At 39.7% G+C, this 18,660-nt stretch overlaps 1 protein-coding gene across 5 annotated transcripts in view; it reads right to left on the bottom strand.

The window, feature by feature from the left end:
* Positions 1 to 8,311: 8,311 nt before the first annotated feature.
* Positions 8,312 to 18,660, bottom strand: part of RAPGEF4 (Rap guanine nucleotide exchange factor 4) — a 139,296-nt gene continuing 128,947 nt past the window's right edge. For all 5 annotated transcript variants that reach the window (XM_057363657.1, XM_057363658.1, XM_057363660.1 and 2 more), the window contains 2 exons: positions 12,934 to 12,988; positions 8,312 to 11,423 (listed from right to left, as the gene is read on the bottom strand). In XM_057363657.1, coding sequence (XP_057219640.1) covers positions 11,296 to 11,423; positions 12,934 to 12,988 — 183 coding nt within the window. In that variant the 3' untranslated portion in view covers positions 8,312 to 11,295. The remainder of the gene's footprint in view (positions 11,424 to 12,933; positions 12,989 to 18,660) is intronic.

The raw sequence follows: 18,660 nt of genomic DNA, 5'->3' as shown, positions 1-18,660 counted from the left end.
CCCTCCTTTGGACACTCTCTAAGGGCTTTTATATCTTTCTCATATTGTGGCGCCCAAAAGTGCACACAGTTCTTGAGGTGAGGCCACCCCAGTGCAGAGCAGAKTATGACAATCACGTCCCTTGCCCAGCTGGCAATGCTGGCCCTGATGCACCCCAGGACACASTTGGCYCTYCTGGCTTGGGCTGACCAGGGAGGATGGCCTCTGGCTGAGTGGCTGTTTGCTTGTTGGTCAGCTGTGCCAAACTTGGGAAGAGCCACTGGACCAAGCGGGGCCTGTTCTCTTGGGTATTTCCAGTTGGCAAGTGCAGCCCGGTAACTGCAGATGGAGGGAGTCCCAGCACAGGGCTGTGCTACTGTGGTCACAGCTTTGGAAGCACAAGTTTCTTCGTCCCGGGTTCCTGTTTCTGTAACATGCAGTATAGATAATTTTTTTTACTAATATAACCAGATGATGGTAACTTAAAAAAACCCAACTACTTTGTTGTTCTTGGGCCATGAGGGCTGGGATGGTATTATCCCAAGATGCAGCATCTTGAAGTYCTGGGTGCCACCTGGGATTGCCAAGCTGCTGTGGGTGGGGGTCTGGAGGTCCCAAGGAGTAGGAAGGGAGCAGGTGTGGTCCCATTGCCAGTCTTCCTTTCAGGACTATGGAAGAAGAGGAGGACTTGACTGGCAACACCCCCCCATCGCTCGTTCATATTCCCCAGCTGCCCAGGTCAGGAATGAGACAGAGACAACCCACCTCCACCCATTGAAGCCATACAGACCCCTTCATATCCAAACATCTTAATGGCATTGTGGTACTCTGCTGTTGCAGAAAACGTTTGAAAATAGAATCAGCTTAGTACTGTTTGAATAAGACAGCTTACTGGTGTCACACTTAAAGAAAGTGACTCAAGAGACTTGGGGGGCAAACAATTTTTCTGCTGAGGTAAGCACATCACGTGGCTGCACAGCACATTGATACAAGCATCAYGCAAGATTCAGTGCCTAGCACTGCTTTACTCTGCACTGCCCATGTCATCTACTGGTGACTACACAATGAGATTTTACATTCTTTGGAGAACTGCAGCTCCTCATTATCTCTCATATTTGACTGTTGTTACATGCATGTGTAGATCTGCCATACAAAACCAGTTGTGTAGCCCAATGATTCACAAAGAGGTGTGCGGCATCCCATTGAATCATATGCTTTARTTGTACATCTCAAAGATATATGGTGTCAAGGTGAATCATAGAAGAACACTACTGAGGAATCAAATATAATTATTTAATAGATATCAGAGGCTTTTCCGCATGTTATATTAGTTTGGCACAAGGATGGATGAAAACCAGTTAAAACAGTGGTGCACAAGTATGCATTTCTGTGCTTAAAATAAAACATTTCACTGAACCTTAATAACTTAATAGGAGTAAAGTTCAGCAAGATATTAAGCACTCTGCAGAAAATATTTGAAGACAGTAAGAGAGTCAAAAAGCAGGCACTGGTGACCCCCTTTTGTCCACCTGACAGATTCAGTATTGCCAGGACAAGCAGTGAAGGAGGTCAGCATGCTTTGGCTTCCCCTGGATACTRCAGTTTCAGGCACTTCTTGTCTGATCTGAGAGTGCTTGTGCTTTCTTATGAACTGATATGCTAGTGAGCCTCCAGTCAAAGGTGCCACATTTTAAAAGAAGACATAAATATCAAACACAAGTCACATGAAACTCRTGCTCTGGAGGAGATGTGCCATATRTTTAGTCTCTTAAATGCTGTGACTAAAGTGTTTATCTTTCCTGTCAGAGGCAGTTGCCAATTAGTCAAATTATTTAAAAATCTATTTGAATGTTAAATCACTTGTTTCACAGGCATTTTCCCTGAGCACGTGCATTCAGGGGTGTCTTGCCTAGTGTGCTTTGTCCGGGCATTTTTACCATGACTGTGTATCTGCAGAACTGGGATTTACCATATGTGACTTTAGACTCTGGTTGCAGGGCCTAAATAAACTATTSCAGTAGCACATGAGAAATGAGGGGGTGGTTAATATTTCCTACTTCAGGAGTAGAGTGCAGAGCCTGCACATGGGAATGTGTTAATGTGCCACTTGTTTAAAACATGTAATTGCACCTGCTCTAACAGAGGATAAATGAGAGAAAGCAAAGGAGCCTRCACAAGGACTGTCCAACCCCAGTGCTACACTGTGAAGCTGGAATTATAACAAGGTTTTAAGAGTGTATTTTGGGCCTTATACTCTTTCTGCCCTCTGACTAGTGAGACTGGATATTTTCAAGTTGTTTTTCCATTATCATGGAAACTAAATTAAAAACAGCTAGAAAAGATCAGAAACCAGTGTAATGGGAGTTTCTTAGGTGGCCATACTACTATGTAAAACAATGAGTCAACACATGGTGGTATATTTTCYCTGCTTTTTGAGGCAGCAAACTTAAACAGAAAAACTCAAAAGTTACCTGTGGAGAGCTCAATTGTAATCTCAGGCTTCTTCAATTTATAWGGAAGTGGCAGAAAAAGAAAATATTTAAAAGCTAACAAAAGTTATTGTAAAGCCACAACAACTGGCAAAGGATAAAGGCAGCTCTAGCAACTTTTAACTCAATTTTAGAGTTGAAAGGATTCATATGAATTGTCTCTTTACATCTTATCACAGGTTCTGTAATGACGTCTCACCAGCTTTCAACATGGAAAATACAGTTTCATGTATATGTCCAGGCGATTTAAATCATCCTGCCTGCCAAAAGCATCGGGCACACCCCTGCCCTGCCTGTTGAGCCCTGTTCCTCCTGCTGTGCTGCCCATCTCACCTTCTGCCAGCATGGTGTTTGCTTGGCTGCACATGGAACAGGAGAAGCTGCTGTAGAGAAAACAGATCAGTTTTTACTCAGMGTAAAATGCAGGTCATCAGGCAACTGCTAGCGCAAAAGCAGGAAAGGAGCAAGGGCTGACACAAGGAGCTGAGAGGGATGGAGCCTGGAGTTCTTTTTTAGCAGTAGTAGTGGTTTATTCCAGTTTAAACTGTATGCGAAACTCTACACACAGATAATTTGCAAGTGGCCATCTGCTCCATATTTTTCAATTATCCTTCAAGGCTGGCCCAGGCTTAATACAGAGGTTTCATCGAAGCATGGCTGCTCCTCTGGTTGCTATGGCTTGCTTCCATTTCTATCTTAAAATATTGGCCAGAAAACATGGTGGAGGTCACACCTAAGATATACTGGGAAGGCTGTACACACTGCTGTAGGATATGTAGCACTAGTGTATATCTAACTATTTAGAGCAATATTAGCTGTAACAGCTTGGTAGCATTAGTTTTATGCCATTTGTTCCATCAGGTTTGYGACCTGGAAGAGGTGGATAAATAGCTGGCCTGGAAAGCTGGCCTTATTTTTGCAAGCTTTCCAGGCTGAACTTTGTGCAGGTATGTCTACACATGTTGCAATCACCCACCTCTGCAGTTACACCCCAAAACATAACTAGCAGGATTGGTTTCATGACTAATGTTAGCCAGAATAACCTGCCTTTTCTCTTTCTGGGTGATGGCAAGTGGAAAACCAAGGAATTGTCTTTGGAATTGGCTCGGAGGCAATCCTGCCATTCCTGCTGTAAATGAGGTGGCGAGTGTGCACCCACAACCAGCCCGATGCTACATGCAATCTTCATGCCCACACGGCTGAGACTGTGATTCCTGTTTGCTGCATCAGCCTGATCTTTGGTGTGCTGTGYGAAATGGCTGCTTCTTCACTTTCATGGGGAATGAAGAAAGAGCTCATACCATTCACCTATTACACCCATTTTTGTTGTTGTTTTCTCATCTGTTTTTTTGTTTTGTTTCATTTTTTAATTAGAGAGAAAAATAATGGTTTTGTGAAAGTGCCTATATAGTATATTTAACATAACATTATAAACATACAATTAAATATTAAGTGCAAAATTATTAAGTACAAAATTATTAAATATGGATCAGAATTATTAAATACAGACGTGGCAGAATATGCTTGTGTGCAATGGGTGTGGATCAAATACCTGCTTTGTGCACAATGGTTTTCAGAACTGGCAGGCTACAGCTTGTACACTGTCTTTTGATCAGGCATGTGTGCAGTATGAGAGCACATATGACTTCTACAAAAATGTCAATATAATTAACAATGAGATAGCCATGAGATGGCAAAATATTAACAAGAAATCCAATTCTTGATTGTTTTACAAGACTGGCTTTCTTATCTTTCTGGCACCACAATTTTTAGCTGATCATTATACTCAGCTGTAATCCACTCACTAGCACTCTGCTCAGCTACTAGTTCATTACATACTTTTAATTGTATATATAGAGCTCATACTCCTTCTTATATTAAATTTTGTGGTCCAATAGACTTAATTTGTTGTTCTAATTTTGGCAGATTTTTTTCTCTAAAATGTAATACAGCTTAACACTGTTTTCTTTGTTTTAAAGCTGTACTGAATTTATTGTAGCTGTGCCCATTTGTGTTTTCTAATCCACATTATTCCGAGCTCCACTGAAGCAACAGTCTCTTCATTTCTCTCAAWTTTTTTTTCCAATAGATTGTTCAGTCACAGAGACTTTGGGAGAGGCAGGCACAATTCCACCACCTCTGAGGGCMACCAAGGGAAGATAACAACACAGAACTTTCAGCAAATGATTTAAAGCATAATATTTTCATTATTAAAATCAATCATTAAAATACTATTTAGTACAATTACCCTTCTTCAATAGTAAATACAAGTATTGGAATCATGAAAATTTTGGCCACCATGGGCAGAGAATTGGTTTGAATTACAATGAAAATATTAACTCCTTTTAATTATGTACTGCAGTATGAGAGTTTACGTTTTTTGCTACTTTTTAAATCCTGACTACATTAATTAGAAAAAAATCTGTCTATTGGGAATCACATCTTTTTTTCTCTTGGTTTTTAGAGATTAAATAAAACTAGAAAATGTCCATAATGTTAGACTCTGTCAGAAAAGCCATTATTCTAGATAAATCTCTTTAGCYATCTCAGTCCCTTTTCCTGTGATTCCAAAAAGAGGTGATCAACGCCCCCAAAACATAGGAACACCATTAGCAGTTTCTAGTTATAACAGGAAGGAAACAAAAATCCCTGCAAACCTCTTACTAGTTTCTAGCAACAGTGCTAACTGATCAGGAGCACCACAAAGGAGTTACATGCCAGACAACTGGAACAGGAGAAACACTAGGGCAGGAATTACAAATGGAAGGAAATGTTGGATTTCAAACAGACACTAGACAGCAACCTGCCAGTACTGCAGCCCTCAAGGGTCAGTCCTACAGAGAATGAGGACATCTAAAGAAAACCGAAGGCAACACCATCTCTCTGTTATCTGAGAACATCCACAATGCTGCCGACAGTACTCCTGTGCAGAAATAATGTACACCTGTGAAAAACCACAAAGAGTCGGCAAATACAGATGGGGGTTCACTTGCTGGCTTGGACAGCATCTGAAGAAAGAACTATTTAAAAACACAAGAGGTGGTGTTATAATGAGGAAACCATGGAGAGCAGAAAGCTTATGATTATTGACAGAAGTTGATTAAGAAATGGATTATTGTCTGTTAGGATGTTGGAGTATCTACTGTCACCTCCATCCTACGTATCTTTATGTAAATTTCCTTTAATTGAGGTATTCATTTACAATCATTATTTTCATTGGTAATGTGCTTTATTTGCATTTGAAAGCAAAAAGAGGAAAAAAATTAAACATGACTGGCTGACCCCTACTATGTGAGAAAGGGTTCGCTTTTTGTCACTCTGACCCAAATGGATTAGGGCCAGGAAATAAAGGTTAAGCTCTTACTAGTACCCCCATGTGTCACATTTTTATTACATGGAGTTTCCAAGAAAAATATTCCAATTTGCGTCGGTAATTATTCATTCTTTATGCATTATCATGTCGGTTTCTGAGTTTATTTTGAATCCAGAAATTACCTTTGAGTGCCAGGCCTATTTAAAAGCAACCCTTTGTAAAACACCCTTCAGCAATTAGATGTGAGAGATTTTGTAGCTGTACATGCTCTTTTTTCACTTTTAAGAATCTCCCCTTCTACAGCAGTGCCCCCATCACTTAAGTCGTAAGCTGCCAAGACTGTGGTTGGATTACACTCCTTTGTGAATTTGCAAGTCGCTGCCTTAGTTTGAAGGTGTCTGAGGGCTGTAATTGCCAAAGCAGTGGGCAGATGGGCTTGGAGCCAGTCTCTCCATGCTGTTGGACAGCATGAGGTAAAAGCATGTGGGGACATACCCCAGGTGCTCTTCTAACACAATGACCACAGCGAGAAGTTTGAGGGCAAGTTTTAGCCCCAGCCACATCAGAGAGCTCCCTGTCCTGTGGGACTTGGTTTGGGGCAGTGGTGCACCTTTCTGAGAGAAGCAGGAAAGTGAGGGTCCCCTCCAGCCCCTGAGAGCAGACATGTTATTACCCCAGCCCAGGGCTGCCCAGCCACCACACTGTCACAGGGAAACAAGGTGCCAGGGGTTCCATGGGCACAGCTACAGTCCTGGAGGAAGGGCTACAAAGGTAGACTGATAAAAAAAGTTTCTGGTTTTGCAATTTTAATGATAACTTTTTACTCTGGTCATTATTTTCTTTGATTGCTAATACCTTGACCTCTGGTGACAGCTGCTGCTTATGCCTACTAAACTTTAATGCAGGCTACCATAAAGAACATTATGATTATTTGAAAAGGCAGAGTGTAATGCATTTCAGATTAACAGTGAAAGAAAAGCTATTCAAGTTAGAGGTTCACTTTGCCATATCACTCTGTTCTGCTTTCCTTATTATCAGTACAAAAAAAAAATGAAATGAGAAGAGCACATCTTTTAATTTCCTTCTACTATTACCTCTTGATTTGCATTCAGAGCTCCCAGAAGAAATACTGCTGAATTCAGAAGTAGTCTATTTAAGCTGTGTGGTGTTTAAAAATTGCTGGAAGAGGTTAAGGTGCTATACATTATGCRGCTGACCTTACTGAGAAGCTGTGCTAACAATTTAGATTTATAATTTTGTTAATTTTTTTTCCCCCAAGCAAAATTCATTATCTCTTTTGGTACCCCTGCAGGTTAAACCTTTTGATTTCTCTCTAACTTACTTTGTAAGATTTCTAAATTATATTTAAACTCTTGTACTTAAAAAGGTTGTTTTGCCAGTGTCTCTGAAAGAAGGAGTTTTTTTGTCTCTGTCTCTCTTTGTGCCTGGTCTGAAGGGAATGTGCGTCCTCACAGTATTTCACCTAGGAAGAAAGAGCCCAAACCCTCTATCTGCAGAGTCCTGCAAATACATTTGAACTCTTTYATCTGGCACAATAATCTCTTTGTGGCCGATCGGGTTTGAACAAGATGTCTGTGGAACGTATTTTGGATCCTGCCTTTACCAAACAGCTGTGGCCTCCTGGTGTGCAGGATTCAAGCTTCCCTGGATTTAACCTTTGTTCCCTGCCTTTGTCAGCACTGGGTCTGGTCATTGAGAAAAAGAATAAATCCTAACAAACCAACAATAGTGAAATGTGCCAGGGTAGGGAGAGCTACCCTGTGACTCTTCAGGTTCTGCAACCCTAAACAGAGGTGTTTGTGCTCTCTACTGCTGCCTGAGCAAAAAATGTCAACAGTAGAACCCTGTAATGAAGAACATTTTCCAAAATGCCCGAGGCATCACARTCCCAGCTCTGTAGTTCCCAGCAGTGGATATTTATTATGGATACTGCCTCCTGGTCCTCTCTCATCTGAAAACTCATACTCCAGCTATGATTCTGCCAGTAAATAAAACAGGGTCAGGAGCTCTGGGGCCTGCGGCCAAGCAGCACAGACCAGCCATATCAGCAGTGTGTGGCCTGTGACCCTCAGGCGTGATCACCATTTAGAGCAGGTTTGTGTTTTTTCAGCCTGCAGCATTGCAATGAGGAGGGGGCTGCGCTGCAGCATTTATGCTGGTCATGCAAGTGGGCGTGATGGAGGTGCAAAGCACCTCAGGTCCCACTGGAGGACCGCAGGGGCGGGACAGGGACAGGACAGACAAGCCTGTGGTTCCCACAGGAAATGGCCCTGGTACAGTAATGGCTGGACACTCTCCTGCAGGGGGAGTTGGAATTGGCCAAAACCAAGCCAAGTGTTGCAATGAAAGCAGGTTGGATCATAAGCAGAGTGGCACTGGGGACTGCCCRGCTCCCTGAAGCCCGGCCTGCAGACTGCCCCAAGCGTCAGCAGTGAGGGGGTGTCTTCAGTGAAGCAGGAACATGTTGTGACTTGTAGCAAGCACATGGTGAAGTCAGGACGCGTGTTTTAACATTTCAGTGTTTCTTGAGCTTTTATTCATTCTCCACACAACTGCAACAGTCGCTTAGACTTTGTACAGCAAGACCAATATATTGACAGCTGCCTTCCAGTTGTAAAGTCAACACAAGGGAGCAAGGGAAGCCCAGGACAGATCCCAGAGCCAGAAGGTAGTTTTATTCATCTAATCTCTTGGTATGTAGACAGTGATCGGCATCATAGCAACTATCTTGAGCCACTTGAATGAGTTAGATACAGAGATAGCAACACTTGTTATTTATACAGCACCCTTTATTAGAAAATTAAAATATGGCAGATACCAGTTTCATTGAGTAGGTAAACTGCATTCATTTGTTGATAYGGAGGTGCCATAAAACCTCTTTGTGTGACTGGGATATAACTACAAGATAGAGACTGTTGGCAACAAGTAAGTAAAATAGCTAGAGGTTCTAATGAAAAAAACTAATAAACCAAGGGGATAAAAACATACTAAACAGATGAAGAATCAGCCTATGCGCAGAGCCAAGGCGAAACTTGGCAGCTTTATAAACCAGCTAACACAGAAATAAATGAACGTCCAAACAACAGGAACAAATCTGGAACAAATAAAAGTGTGAAATAAGAAATGCTTACAAATTGATTGTAAAGATAAAAATGGCTTTTGAATTAATTGTGTCCCTGCAGTTTATTCTACTGCATGCTTTGCTGCTGGGAAGATTCTGTATCTGAAAAAGCCATATGAAGTATATTCGTTGAAAAGTACAAATGGAAATAAATATTTCTCACTTGAAATAAGACACAAATTTGTCTCCATGTTATTAGCTGTTTTTCCTCTGAATCATCCTGAACTTCTAGTCAGACAGCAAACTTAAAATAAATTATTTCATCATGCTGCAGAATATTTCTTAACTGTGTAATTCTTTCCTTTGCAGAATGCAGGTACCAAGCAGATTGTGGTTCTGAGTGTCAGCATTTCCCCGGTGACTCTGTTTTTGCAGAATTTATGTTTTGACTAAAAGGACATAAGTGTTTTTATAGATAGAAAAAATCTTTATGTGTATACTGACACCACACAGTCCTGCTCAATGTAAAAAAAATATATACTCTGCATCCAAAGCAAAATGTAGACTGTATCAATGAGTTCATCTCTGAAGCTTAATTGTGAGATAACACTTGTAACTTCTAATTTCAGGCTTAATCAGTTTCATGATATCCAGCTCACAGCATAGAACCAGSATGAATGCAATAGGAAAGACTTTTGCCATTTGAACATCGTCATTCCTTTGGCATGCACTTGGCTGCCATCTGGGCTTGCCCAGCAGTAGTACAGCCAGCCTGAGGACTATTCAGGAGGGGAAAGGGCACACACTAAATCAACWCTCCCCTCACTGCTGCAGGCCCTGAGACCTCCCTGTGGTGACCCAAGCCAGAGGTCTCTGAAGTGCCCTATTAACCAAAGTCTCCTGTTTGCCAGCCTGAAGTAAAACCCTGCCCAAGATAAGATAACTTGTAGCACTCACATTAGTRACTGAGCAGGACAAGTTAGTCAGATAGCTAAAATTAAGAGTATGTCCCTTCTTTATTTCAACCTTTCCAATTTAAATGTTTTCTCCTTAGAAACAAACCAGCTAATAGGACCACGGTGTTACTGCCAGACCATCATCATCCTCTGTGGCAGGGATGGATCTGACTGGCTTTAAACTCATCAGCCATCTCTCAGGGCATGAAGGCCAACTTTGCRTTTGAGGCCCTGCAAATGACAAGCCAAGTATGATATATCAGCCAGTTAGTTCATTGGTATTTATGCAGGAATGAAGCTGAAAATGCAAATAAGGCCAGTGACTAAACCTTTCCAGCAATTACATTTAATAAGGTACTGTATGTTATTTACAGAAAAGATAGATCACACAACTCCTACATGTAAATGCACACGAAGTGTGAAGACAAAAGCTGCACTCTGATAACATGCTGAACAAAATAAATAAAACAGAATTATTTTGGCACAATAACTATTACATAAATAAATATTCTAGAACATAATAAATTGACATTTATTTACATTCTATTGAAAGTGCAAACAATTGGCTGAAAATTAAGTTATCTGTAAATGCTTAAGATCAGAAAATACGTGTTAACCAGCCACTATGAATTATAGCTGAAGTTTAAGGTTTTGGTATCCAGGAAAATATTCTCTTAAAATCCATTTGTGCATATTGTGCTCTTTTTGAACCAGTCCTTTGCTACCTTTAATGCTATTGATTTTGACAACCTTATTTTTTAACAGAATTTTGGTAATTAAAATATAACCTCATTGGTAATTTTAAAAAAAGAAGTAAAATGTAAACACAGATTGATCTATTTATCATTCAAAAGTATTTTCAGTCCTGTCAGTTTTCTGAAAGGGCCACGCTGCTTGTAGTAGTRGGCAGTATGACTGAGACTAGGAATTTTTCTTAGTATCTGTTGGGTTTACAGTGGAAATATTTGCAAGTTTTCTCTCAATGGAACTACACCTTGGTCCACTCTTGAATCTACATTATTTCATCAGATGCTTACATACATCTTCTACTGAGGTCAACATTAGCTGAGCAAGCTAAACTGATGATTGGTTTTGGTCCTGACCTGGAGAGTAAATCATAGAATACAGATTCTTAATTAGGGAGAAAAAACCACTACCTACTTTAGCATTGTTACAAGGTTTGTGTGCATTTCCCACTAACTATTCTACCTTTTGCCTTTTTTTAATCCATATGATATATCACTTACTATACTTCAAAATAAATTAACAGTTCACAACATGGCCCCGTACACCTACAGTGCAYAAATTCTTCCTCAGCTGAAGTTCTCCAACAGTTTGGTAATTGTGCGTTGCTCAAGACTTTAGAATATGTTTTTGCTTATTTTTGTAGTGGCAGTGCAGTAGCAGAGAAAGTGAAGTTCTTAACAAGTGACCTTGAGAGGATAAAAGATTATTTCTCATCATTGCTTCAAATGTTTATGCTCGACGCGGTTCCAGTCGGTGAGACATCTGTGATAAAGTTCTCTGGTTGTCAATCACATTTAATTGCCGCACATAGCTCCGAACATCCTGATGGTTTTTATTAGCTAGGGCTGCATCAGGATCTGGTGAAAGAAAAATGATGTAGGATTGATACACATAAATGGACAAATGCCTGAACAAAATGCACAACTCCTTAAAAGCTGTCACAGGAAGGACTAGATCCCGGTGAGTTAAAAAGAAAATATTTAGCAATTGCTGTCTTTGAAACCCTTCCTCTGTATCTGACAGTCTTTCTGGTTACTACCCCCACAAATTAACTTTTCTCTTGGACATCCTTGGCTGCATTTACTAAAATTGATGGCCCTTGGTTACAGTTTTACACATCACCTTACCAGTCATTAGCTATAAATTATATAGCTAACTAGTATGATTTAAAGTCTCTCATTTGCTTTTGAACCAGCAACTTTGAGAGATTCAAAATGATATAATTGATTTAAGCCTTCTTTCATGCAATATACTTATTTCTAGCTCAGTATTAAATATCTACAAGAACGTAGTGCTTATTGGCTGCCCCACTCAAGCCTCAGAATTTACTACCTGTTCACATTACCTAACATAAACACATTATACCTGCTCTAGCAACAATTATGGAATACACTGAGTTAAAATCTGAGTATCATCAGCCTCACAGGGAACAGCTCACAGAAATGCCTGTTAGGCACCTTAACTTCAACTAAAAAACAATACTGAGGCATGTATAATACATAAATATATATGCACACAAAAACCATGGAATTTAGGTCCAGTAGATCTATGTAGTGACATTTTGTTATATCACGTATAATGAAAATTTGCTTTCATTTCTAAATATGTGGAGGTCTCACTAGTGCTTAATACATCAAAATTAAAGCAATAAAGCAAAAAAAAACCCTGGATTGTGGGAGAGAAAAAAAGAACACCCTTAATTTGGTAGTTAATTCTACAGTTAGGCTTTGACCTAAATGCAAAGAAACCATTTTTATAAAAATATAGCTTTATATTAATTATTCTGTTGTTGAAAAAGAGGAAGGGTGCTGTGAGTCAAAATGGATAAAGTGCTGAAGAAATGCCTGTGTGACTGTGCACCTTGATGGGATGATACCCAGAGAAGCCTGTTTGACCATACAGCTCTGTCATCTTGCATGGCCTCAAGCAAGTTCAGGTAATTATACTGACAAACAGGTTTTAAATTGATCACCTTGTGCAGCTATGCAATTTATAAAGGTCGTGTCTCCAGATTAGTTTCATATTAAAACCACATTTATCCAAGCAAGTATCTGTGTGCTGCTTCCTGCTAGACTTATTTCAACCACTTCAGAAGCCAGTGGCTAATTTCAACTGCCTCTAATTTGACAGGGGTAGAGACCTCACAGATATTTAGCTCTTTCACATGCTTGGAAAAGAGATGCTTGGAGGAGAAGGGGTTTATTAGAGCTTCCTGAAGGATATTTTGCCCTGAGAAACAACACAGGATCCAAACATAGAAGAATCACCGGAAAGCAGGCTTTTCAATTCTGGTACACACAGAATTAGTTGCAATTATTGTAGCTACTGATGATAATGCTGACTGTGCAGATGTTGCAATACACTTACTGAAAGATTGGCTTCGGCAGAATTTCACTGTCCTGACAGTGTTGGCAATCATGCGCTGGAAGGAAAAGATGGGATGCAATCAGAGAACAAGCACCGTATTTCATCATCATTTAAACAAAGCACCTAACTGTGCCTGAGTGTCAAGACATAYGCCAATAAAAGCAGTCATATGAATGAAAATATAATTTTAATGCTGATACTTTCCTATGTAGGGTGTGATTTGCATTTACACAGGCTTTAAATAAGCATGAATATAATTTACATGCACTCAGAGAATTGTTTCCCTTGCTTGAATGCTGTAAAAGGCCCTAACTAAGAATGAAAATCAGCCCCTTCGATGTGCATTTCTTTGATAACATCTTACCATATTCAAAAGTGAAAGGAACACCATGGAGTATATACACAATTTAAAGACCATCAGTTCCTAACAGCAAGGCCATTTCTTGAATATATTCAGCAGTTACAGAGCTTTCACCTTTTATATAAACTTGATTTTAAAATGCAGTACTCCGGGAAAATGAGMATGTGAGGGTGTGTGCTCACTGATGCCACTGGTAGAATGCTCAACTCACAGATGAGAAGGCCACTGCTAGCACTGTGGCCCTGCAGCCAAGTTTCATTAAACAGACCTGTTAGTGCTAATTTGCACAARTCTATCAAACACAACATGAAAAGTGGATTCATTTTTGGTGGACCATTCTACTGACAATCTACAAAAAAGAGCAGAAGTCACTTCAGTCCTTCTTGGCTGTGCTTCCCCTTCAGTGAAAAAAGGCATAATTTCACTCAATTCAGTTTCAATCAATACACTTTGCTCTGATAAATCAAATGTTATTTTACCATCATTTTTATGAACAGAAATGAAGGTAAGTCATAAAGCAAAACGTTTCAGATTTAATTCTGGACTGTAAAATTTTAACTTGCTTCTGTGATTAGCACCACACAGGTAATACATTCACCCGTGTGGGGGCAGAATTAGTTGTTCTACAGAATGTCAAACAAACCAAAACTTCAGCAGTTAGCTACATAGTTTGATTCAATCACTGTTATAAGTACATTTATTTCAATTTCTGTTGCTTAGTTTAAGAAAAAGTAGAGGAGGGAAATGCTATTTCCTATCAGACTCTCTGTCTGTGCTCCAACACAGCTACATCKTCTAACAAAGCACTCTCACCAGGCTGCTTCATACATTATGTAAATTTTGTGTGAGATTAACAAGCTAGTTAGYCATAAGCTCTCACAAAATGGAATGATATATCTCTTACTAGTGAACAGTAAAGCCTAAGGCATATGCTCCTTTAAATTCATACACAATTATAATGTTAAATGAAAATTTTGTTACAAATAAAATACATTTGTGAACTCGGTCATTCCAGGATTGGGAAGCACCAATGTAAAATATTCCTTACACACACACAATATAATCTCAGACATTGTAATGTACTGTCAACCATACAAAAACGGGTTGGTGGTTGGCGTAAGAAACACTATTGATGTATCGCATACTAAATGTTTGTGGATTACACCTTGTACTATCAAATTAAATGTAGCTGTTTCAAAAACTGATCTAAAATATGTTAATTCTAGCATATRCTTTCCCAAAAGATCTAGGGACTCTGGATATGGATTTGCTTATGTTGTTGCTAAWGTCATATTTACATACACAATTCAAGTAAGAGTAGATTTTATCCTGTGCTAGTTTTCATCCSTCCTCAAACCATTATTACCAGGCAGATTTTCTAAGGCACTTACCTTGCAGACATTTTCACAGCATTAAGCATGTGAATAAAGCCCACTGACTTCAATGGAGCCTCTTAAATACTCAGGGTAAGAGGACTGAGACAGATCACACCACATGTTACAGAGTCAGTTTTTCAGTCTAACCCTATCAAATGTAAATCAGAACAACACAAGCGTACAAACATGACTGTTTCATAACTCTAYGGCTTCATATTTGGCTCTGTTATGTGATGCTGCTGTTTTGATTTACACCAGTTCAAATACTACTCATCTACAGTAACTGCGTCAAGGAGAGATCATAAAGTTGAACTGAACCAGCCAACACAGTGAAGTTTCAAGACTGTCCAGCATCAAGGGAAGCTTTGCTAAGGACACTTCATTTTTTGGAAGATAGTGAGTTGTGTTTAATGTGCTTTCTAGATGGATTGTTAACACACACACCCTAATTTTTCACACCTGTTAGTGTTTAGGTTTTAAAGCCTCATTTCATAATAATCTTTGGAGCTATTATTATTATTATTAAGCTTCATATATTAAAACCTACATGCATTAAAAAAGTGTGTTCTTTGCAATAATTTTACTCTTTTGTGGGAAATTTGTTCTCAAAAAAGCATAGCATTCAGAATAAACTCTGTAATGCTGTACTGTATTGAAAGACAAATTATGTGCATGTAGTGAAGGTTTCTTAAAAGTTTTAAATTTTTTATTTCCAAATTTCCCATTAYATGGGCTCCTCTAGGCAAGGAAAATATAAGTGGAAATGGACTTGTCTGACTTCTGGTTAAAGGCTGAACTGCCTGGCTTCCTTCAGTTGGCTGAAAGACTTCATTTTAAGGGGTTCTTTCCCTTTTCCTGAAGTTACTGCAGTTCAATCTGTGCATTCAGAAGTATCCTGGCAAYGATGAAACATAAATGAAAGAGGAAGTGGGTATCAAGGCTGAATAAATAGAGAAAAAGTGGCCAAAAGACAGCATCACAAGCCAGTGGGGAGATTCTGAAGCATTATGGATCCTTGAAGAGCTCCTTTCACATTAGTTTTTTCTCCAAGTGCTRTTCTACTGTCTCCTAATGTCAGAGCTCATAACAGTTCCTCCTTGTAAGGTGCAAAGTGAACAGAAAAACAATGAATGAAACAAAAGTCAATTTCCCATTCTGAATCTTGCAGGTAAGTTGGATTGTCTTCTTTTGATGCAAGAAAACTAGAAACATACAGAAAAAATGTTCAGATGGAAGTTTAATTTACCTGCTCTATACAACTTTTCTTCAAATAGAGAATTACCTCTAGTCAATGCCTGCAAAGATTAATCTCTGTTTACTCACAGTGCTAAGTAAGATCACTATCAAAAAGCCATACAAACCTAAATTTGGATCTTTCTGAAACAGAACCATTGCATAATATAACAAGTAATGGCTACTAGCAGCATGCTATGTATACACAACAATACCCTTTCAAGTTTTACAGTCTGGAATAGTGTGGCAGCAGGCCAGCACATTATCTTCTAATCCATTCCAAACCCAGGTTGCTAAATATTATAAATATTCATATATGCCATTGAAAACTACTAAGGGKTTTAGTCACACACTTTTTGCATAATCTTTATGTTCCAAAAATTAAAGAACGTTCGCCCTTTTTTTTTGCATATGGATCAGAGTGTGGATTCCCTTTTGTTCATCTCCACAAAACCTGAAAACAAATATGCACAAATTCTCTAATCCTCTTTTCACACCTGAAGGGTGAAGCGGCTTGACAAAAAGAAGCATCAGTGGTCAGCACCATAGCACTGTCTTGTGCTGCCACGGCAGGTCAGCACTTCCAGAGCTTTTTCTGACTTCTGCTCCCTCTACAGGTGTTATTTCTGAGACATGCTGGGTAACGTGATATGGAAAAGGTGCAATGGAAAGTAATCTTTGTTCAAGCTGTCTGATGATTTAAGAAATGGCACRCATAAAGTTCCCAAATAACTGCATCTTCCCTTTGTCTATGAATACAAAATTCCATACTGGGAGTCAGGGTGTAGAATTATGCAGCTGAGGTTTGAAAAAAAGCAGAAATCACTAAGTGGTCAAGAATATGAACTATTGCCTGTCCCTAAAGAGAGTCATGCTCAGTACTTTCCTCACTTTACTCTCTCTTCTTTCCCTGCCAAGACAGAATTCTAGGAAAGGGCTTTAMATTTTTTTCTAAACATACAGCTATAAAAGCAGTGTCACTTAAATGGTGCATATTGCCATGYACTGTGCTGCAGGTTGTAGGTTGTCCTGTATCTGCTAAATTACACAGAGTTTATTCTTCCCTAGCTAGGTGTCCCTGTCCTCACGCTCCTCACAGCCTCCTCAAATAAGGCATCTGTGGGGATCAGGAGACGGGGAAAGGGAAGCAAGAGCAGGCACTCACAAAGGCAGCAGGAGGCAAAGCTCAGCAATGCTCTGCAGTGATGTTCCCCTACTACTGCCAATACCACAGTTCTGTCACTACAGCACTGAAGAGATCAACATACAGGAAAGTGTAGTAGGAAAAAATTGACTCAGTCCTTTTCAGCTTGAGTTACTAAAAAAGACTAGGCTAATGTGGTTTAACACCATCTGTCTCTCCCTTCTTCTCTAGATAAATTTGTTCAATTTGAAAAGAGTCCGGAGTTTTCAAATGCAAGAAAGCTCCTACCAATTTTCTGTGAAAATAGATGTCTGTGGACAAGAGAAAGATTGTGTAAGTGCCCTCCTGTCTCCTTCAGGAAAAAGTCTGTAGTGCAAGTTCCTATGTTATGACAAAAGCCTATTCACACAGAATTCCCCAGCCATGAAGAAACAACACATGCCCCAGCCACGAGAAGAGCTCTGAGCAGAGCTCAGGCAGCCATGAAACACAAAGGTTTAGGAAACCAGGCCTCGCTGTTTCTGGCACTCAGGGAGCTCCTGGCTCAGACACTGCCTGACAGCTCCTGCGTGTTTTAAGATGCATCGTTTAATATAAATAATAACAGAAACATCACAAAACAAAAAAGATTTAAAGGAAGCTGTTTCAGCTGAAGAGATGCCATTAGATCAAACTTCTACTTTTGGCAGCCAGTTACAGGAATAAAGTTGTCAGCAGCACATCAGCTGTCGGGATCAGAGCTCTGTGGTGAGAATGCAGACACAATGCCAGAGGCTGTTCTCAGTTTCATCACTATGCTTACACGAGAGTCGGAGGGACCCACCTCCTCCAGTGGCAAATGGAACCATCAGTGGCAACTACCCAGGTGTTTTTTTATTCATAAACTTCAGCAAATATAAAAGGAAACCATTTTCCCAAGAAGCAAGATGTTTCAGAAATAYCAGTAAGGGTGGCTCCCAGCAATACTCAAAGGAATCTCCATTTGCTTGTGCCACAACATCATACAGCAGAACAGACAGAAAAACAAACAGCAGGACATGACTCCTGTGAGGAAATATGGTCTCTGCTTTCCATGGCAGAGTAACATCATAGATTTACCTTGGGTTTATACTCATGCAAAAGAGAGGAGAATTTATCTGAGAGTTATCTGGCTTAGTGGTCTTATCTGCAAAATTTAGTATCTGGCAATTATATGTGGATTTGACAGTTTTAAGCGTAATACAAGCAGGTGCTAGCAACTGAGGTTTAACTGAGGCTTTTCCTCTTTGCTTGACCTAATGACACATGCAAAAAGCTAAAAACTSCCAGGTACACCGTAAGATTTGAATGAATTATGTGGGTAGAATTTGAATACAGGTTGCTCTGAATAGCTATAGTTGAGAGAGGCAGTAGTAACACGGAAGTAGCATACAGAAGAGCTAGTGAGGAACAACAAAAATACAAAACATGGACTTGTAGTAAGGCCTGGAGAAAAGACAGAGCAAAGTTTTAGATAGAGCACCAACCAAAGAAAGGCTTAAAATACTAAAAAAGGAGAATGCTTCCCTTTTTGGTGAGTTGAGGAACATGAGACACAATATTGATTCCTTAAAAAATATGTAGCATCAAAACCA

Source organism: Malurus melanocephalus, unplaced genomic scaffold (assembly GCF_030028575.1).
Source record: "Malurus melanocephalus ecotype Western Australia unplaced genomic scaffold, MMel_1.1 scaffold_30, whole genome shotgun sequence".
Taxonomy (NCBI): Eukaryota; Metazoa; Chordata; class Aves; order Passeriformes; family Maluridae; genus Malurus; species Malurus melanocephalus.
Note: the sequence above shows the minus strand (reverse complement) of the source record. Positions and strands in the feature narration are given on the sequence as shown.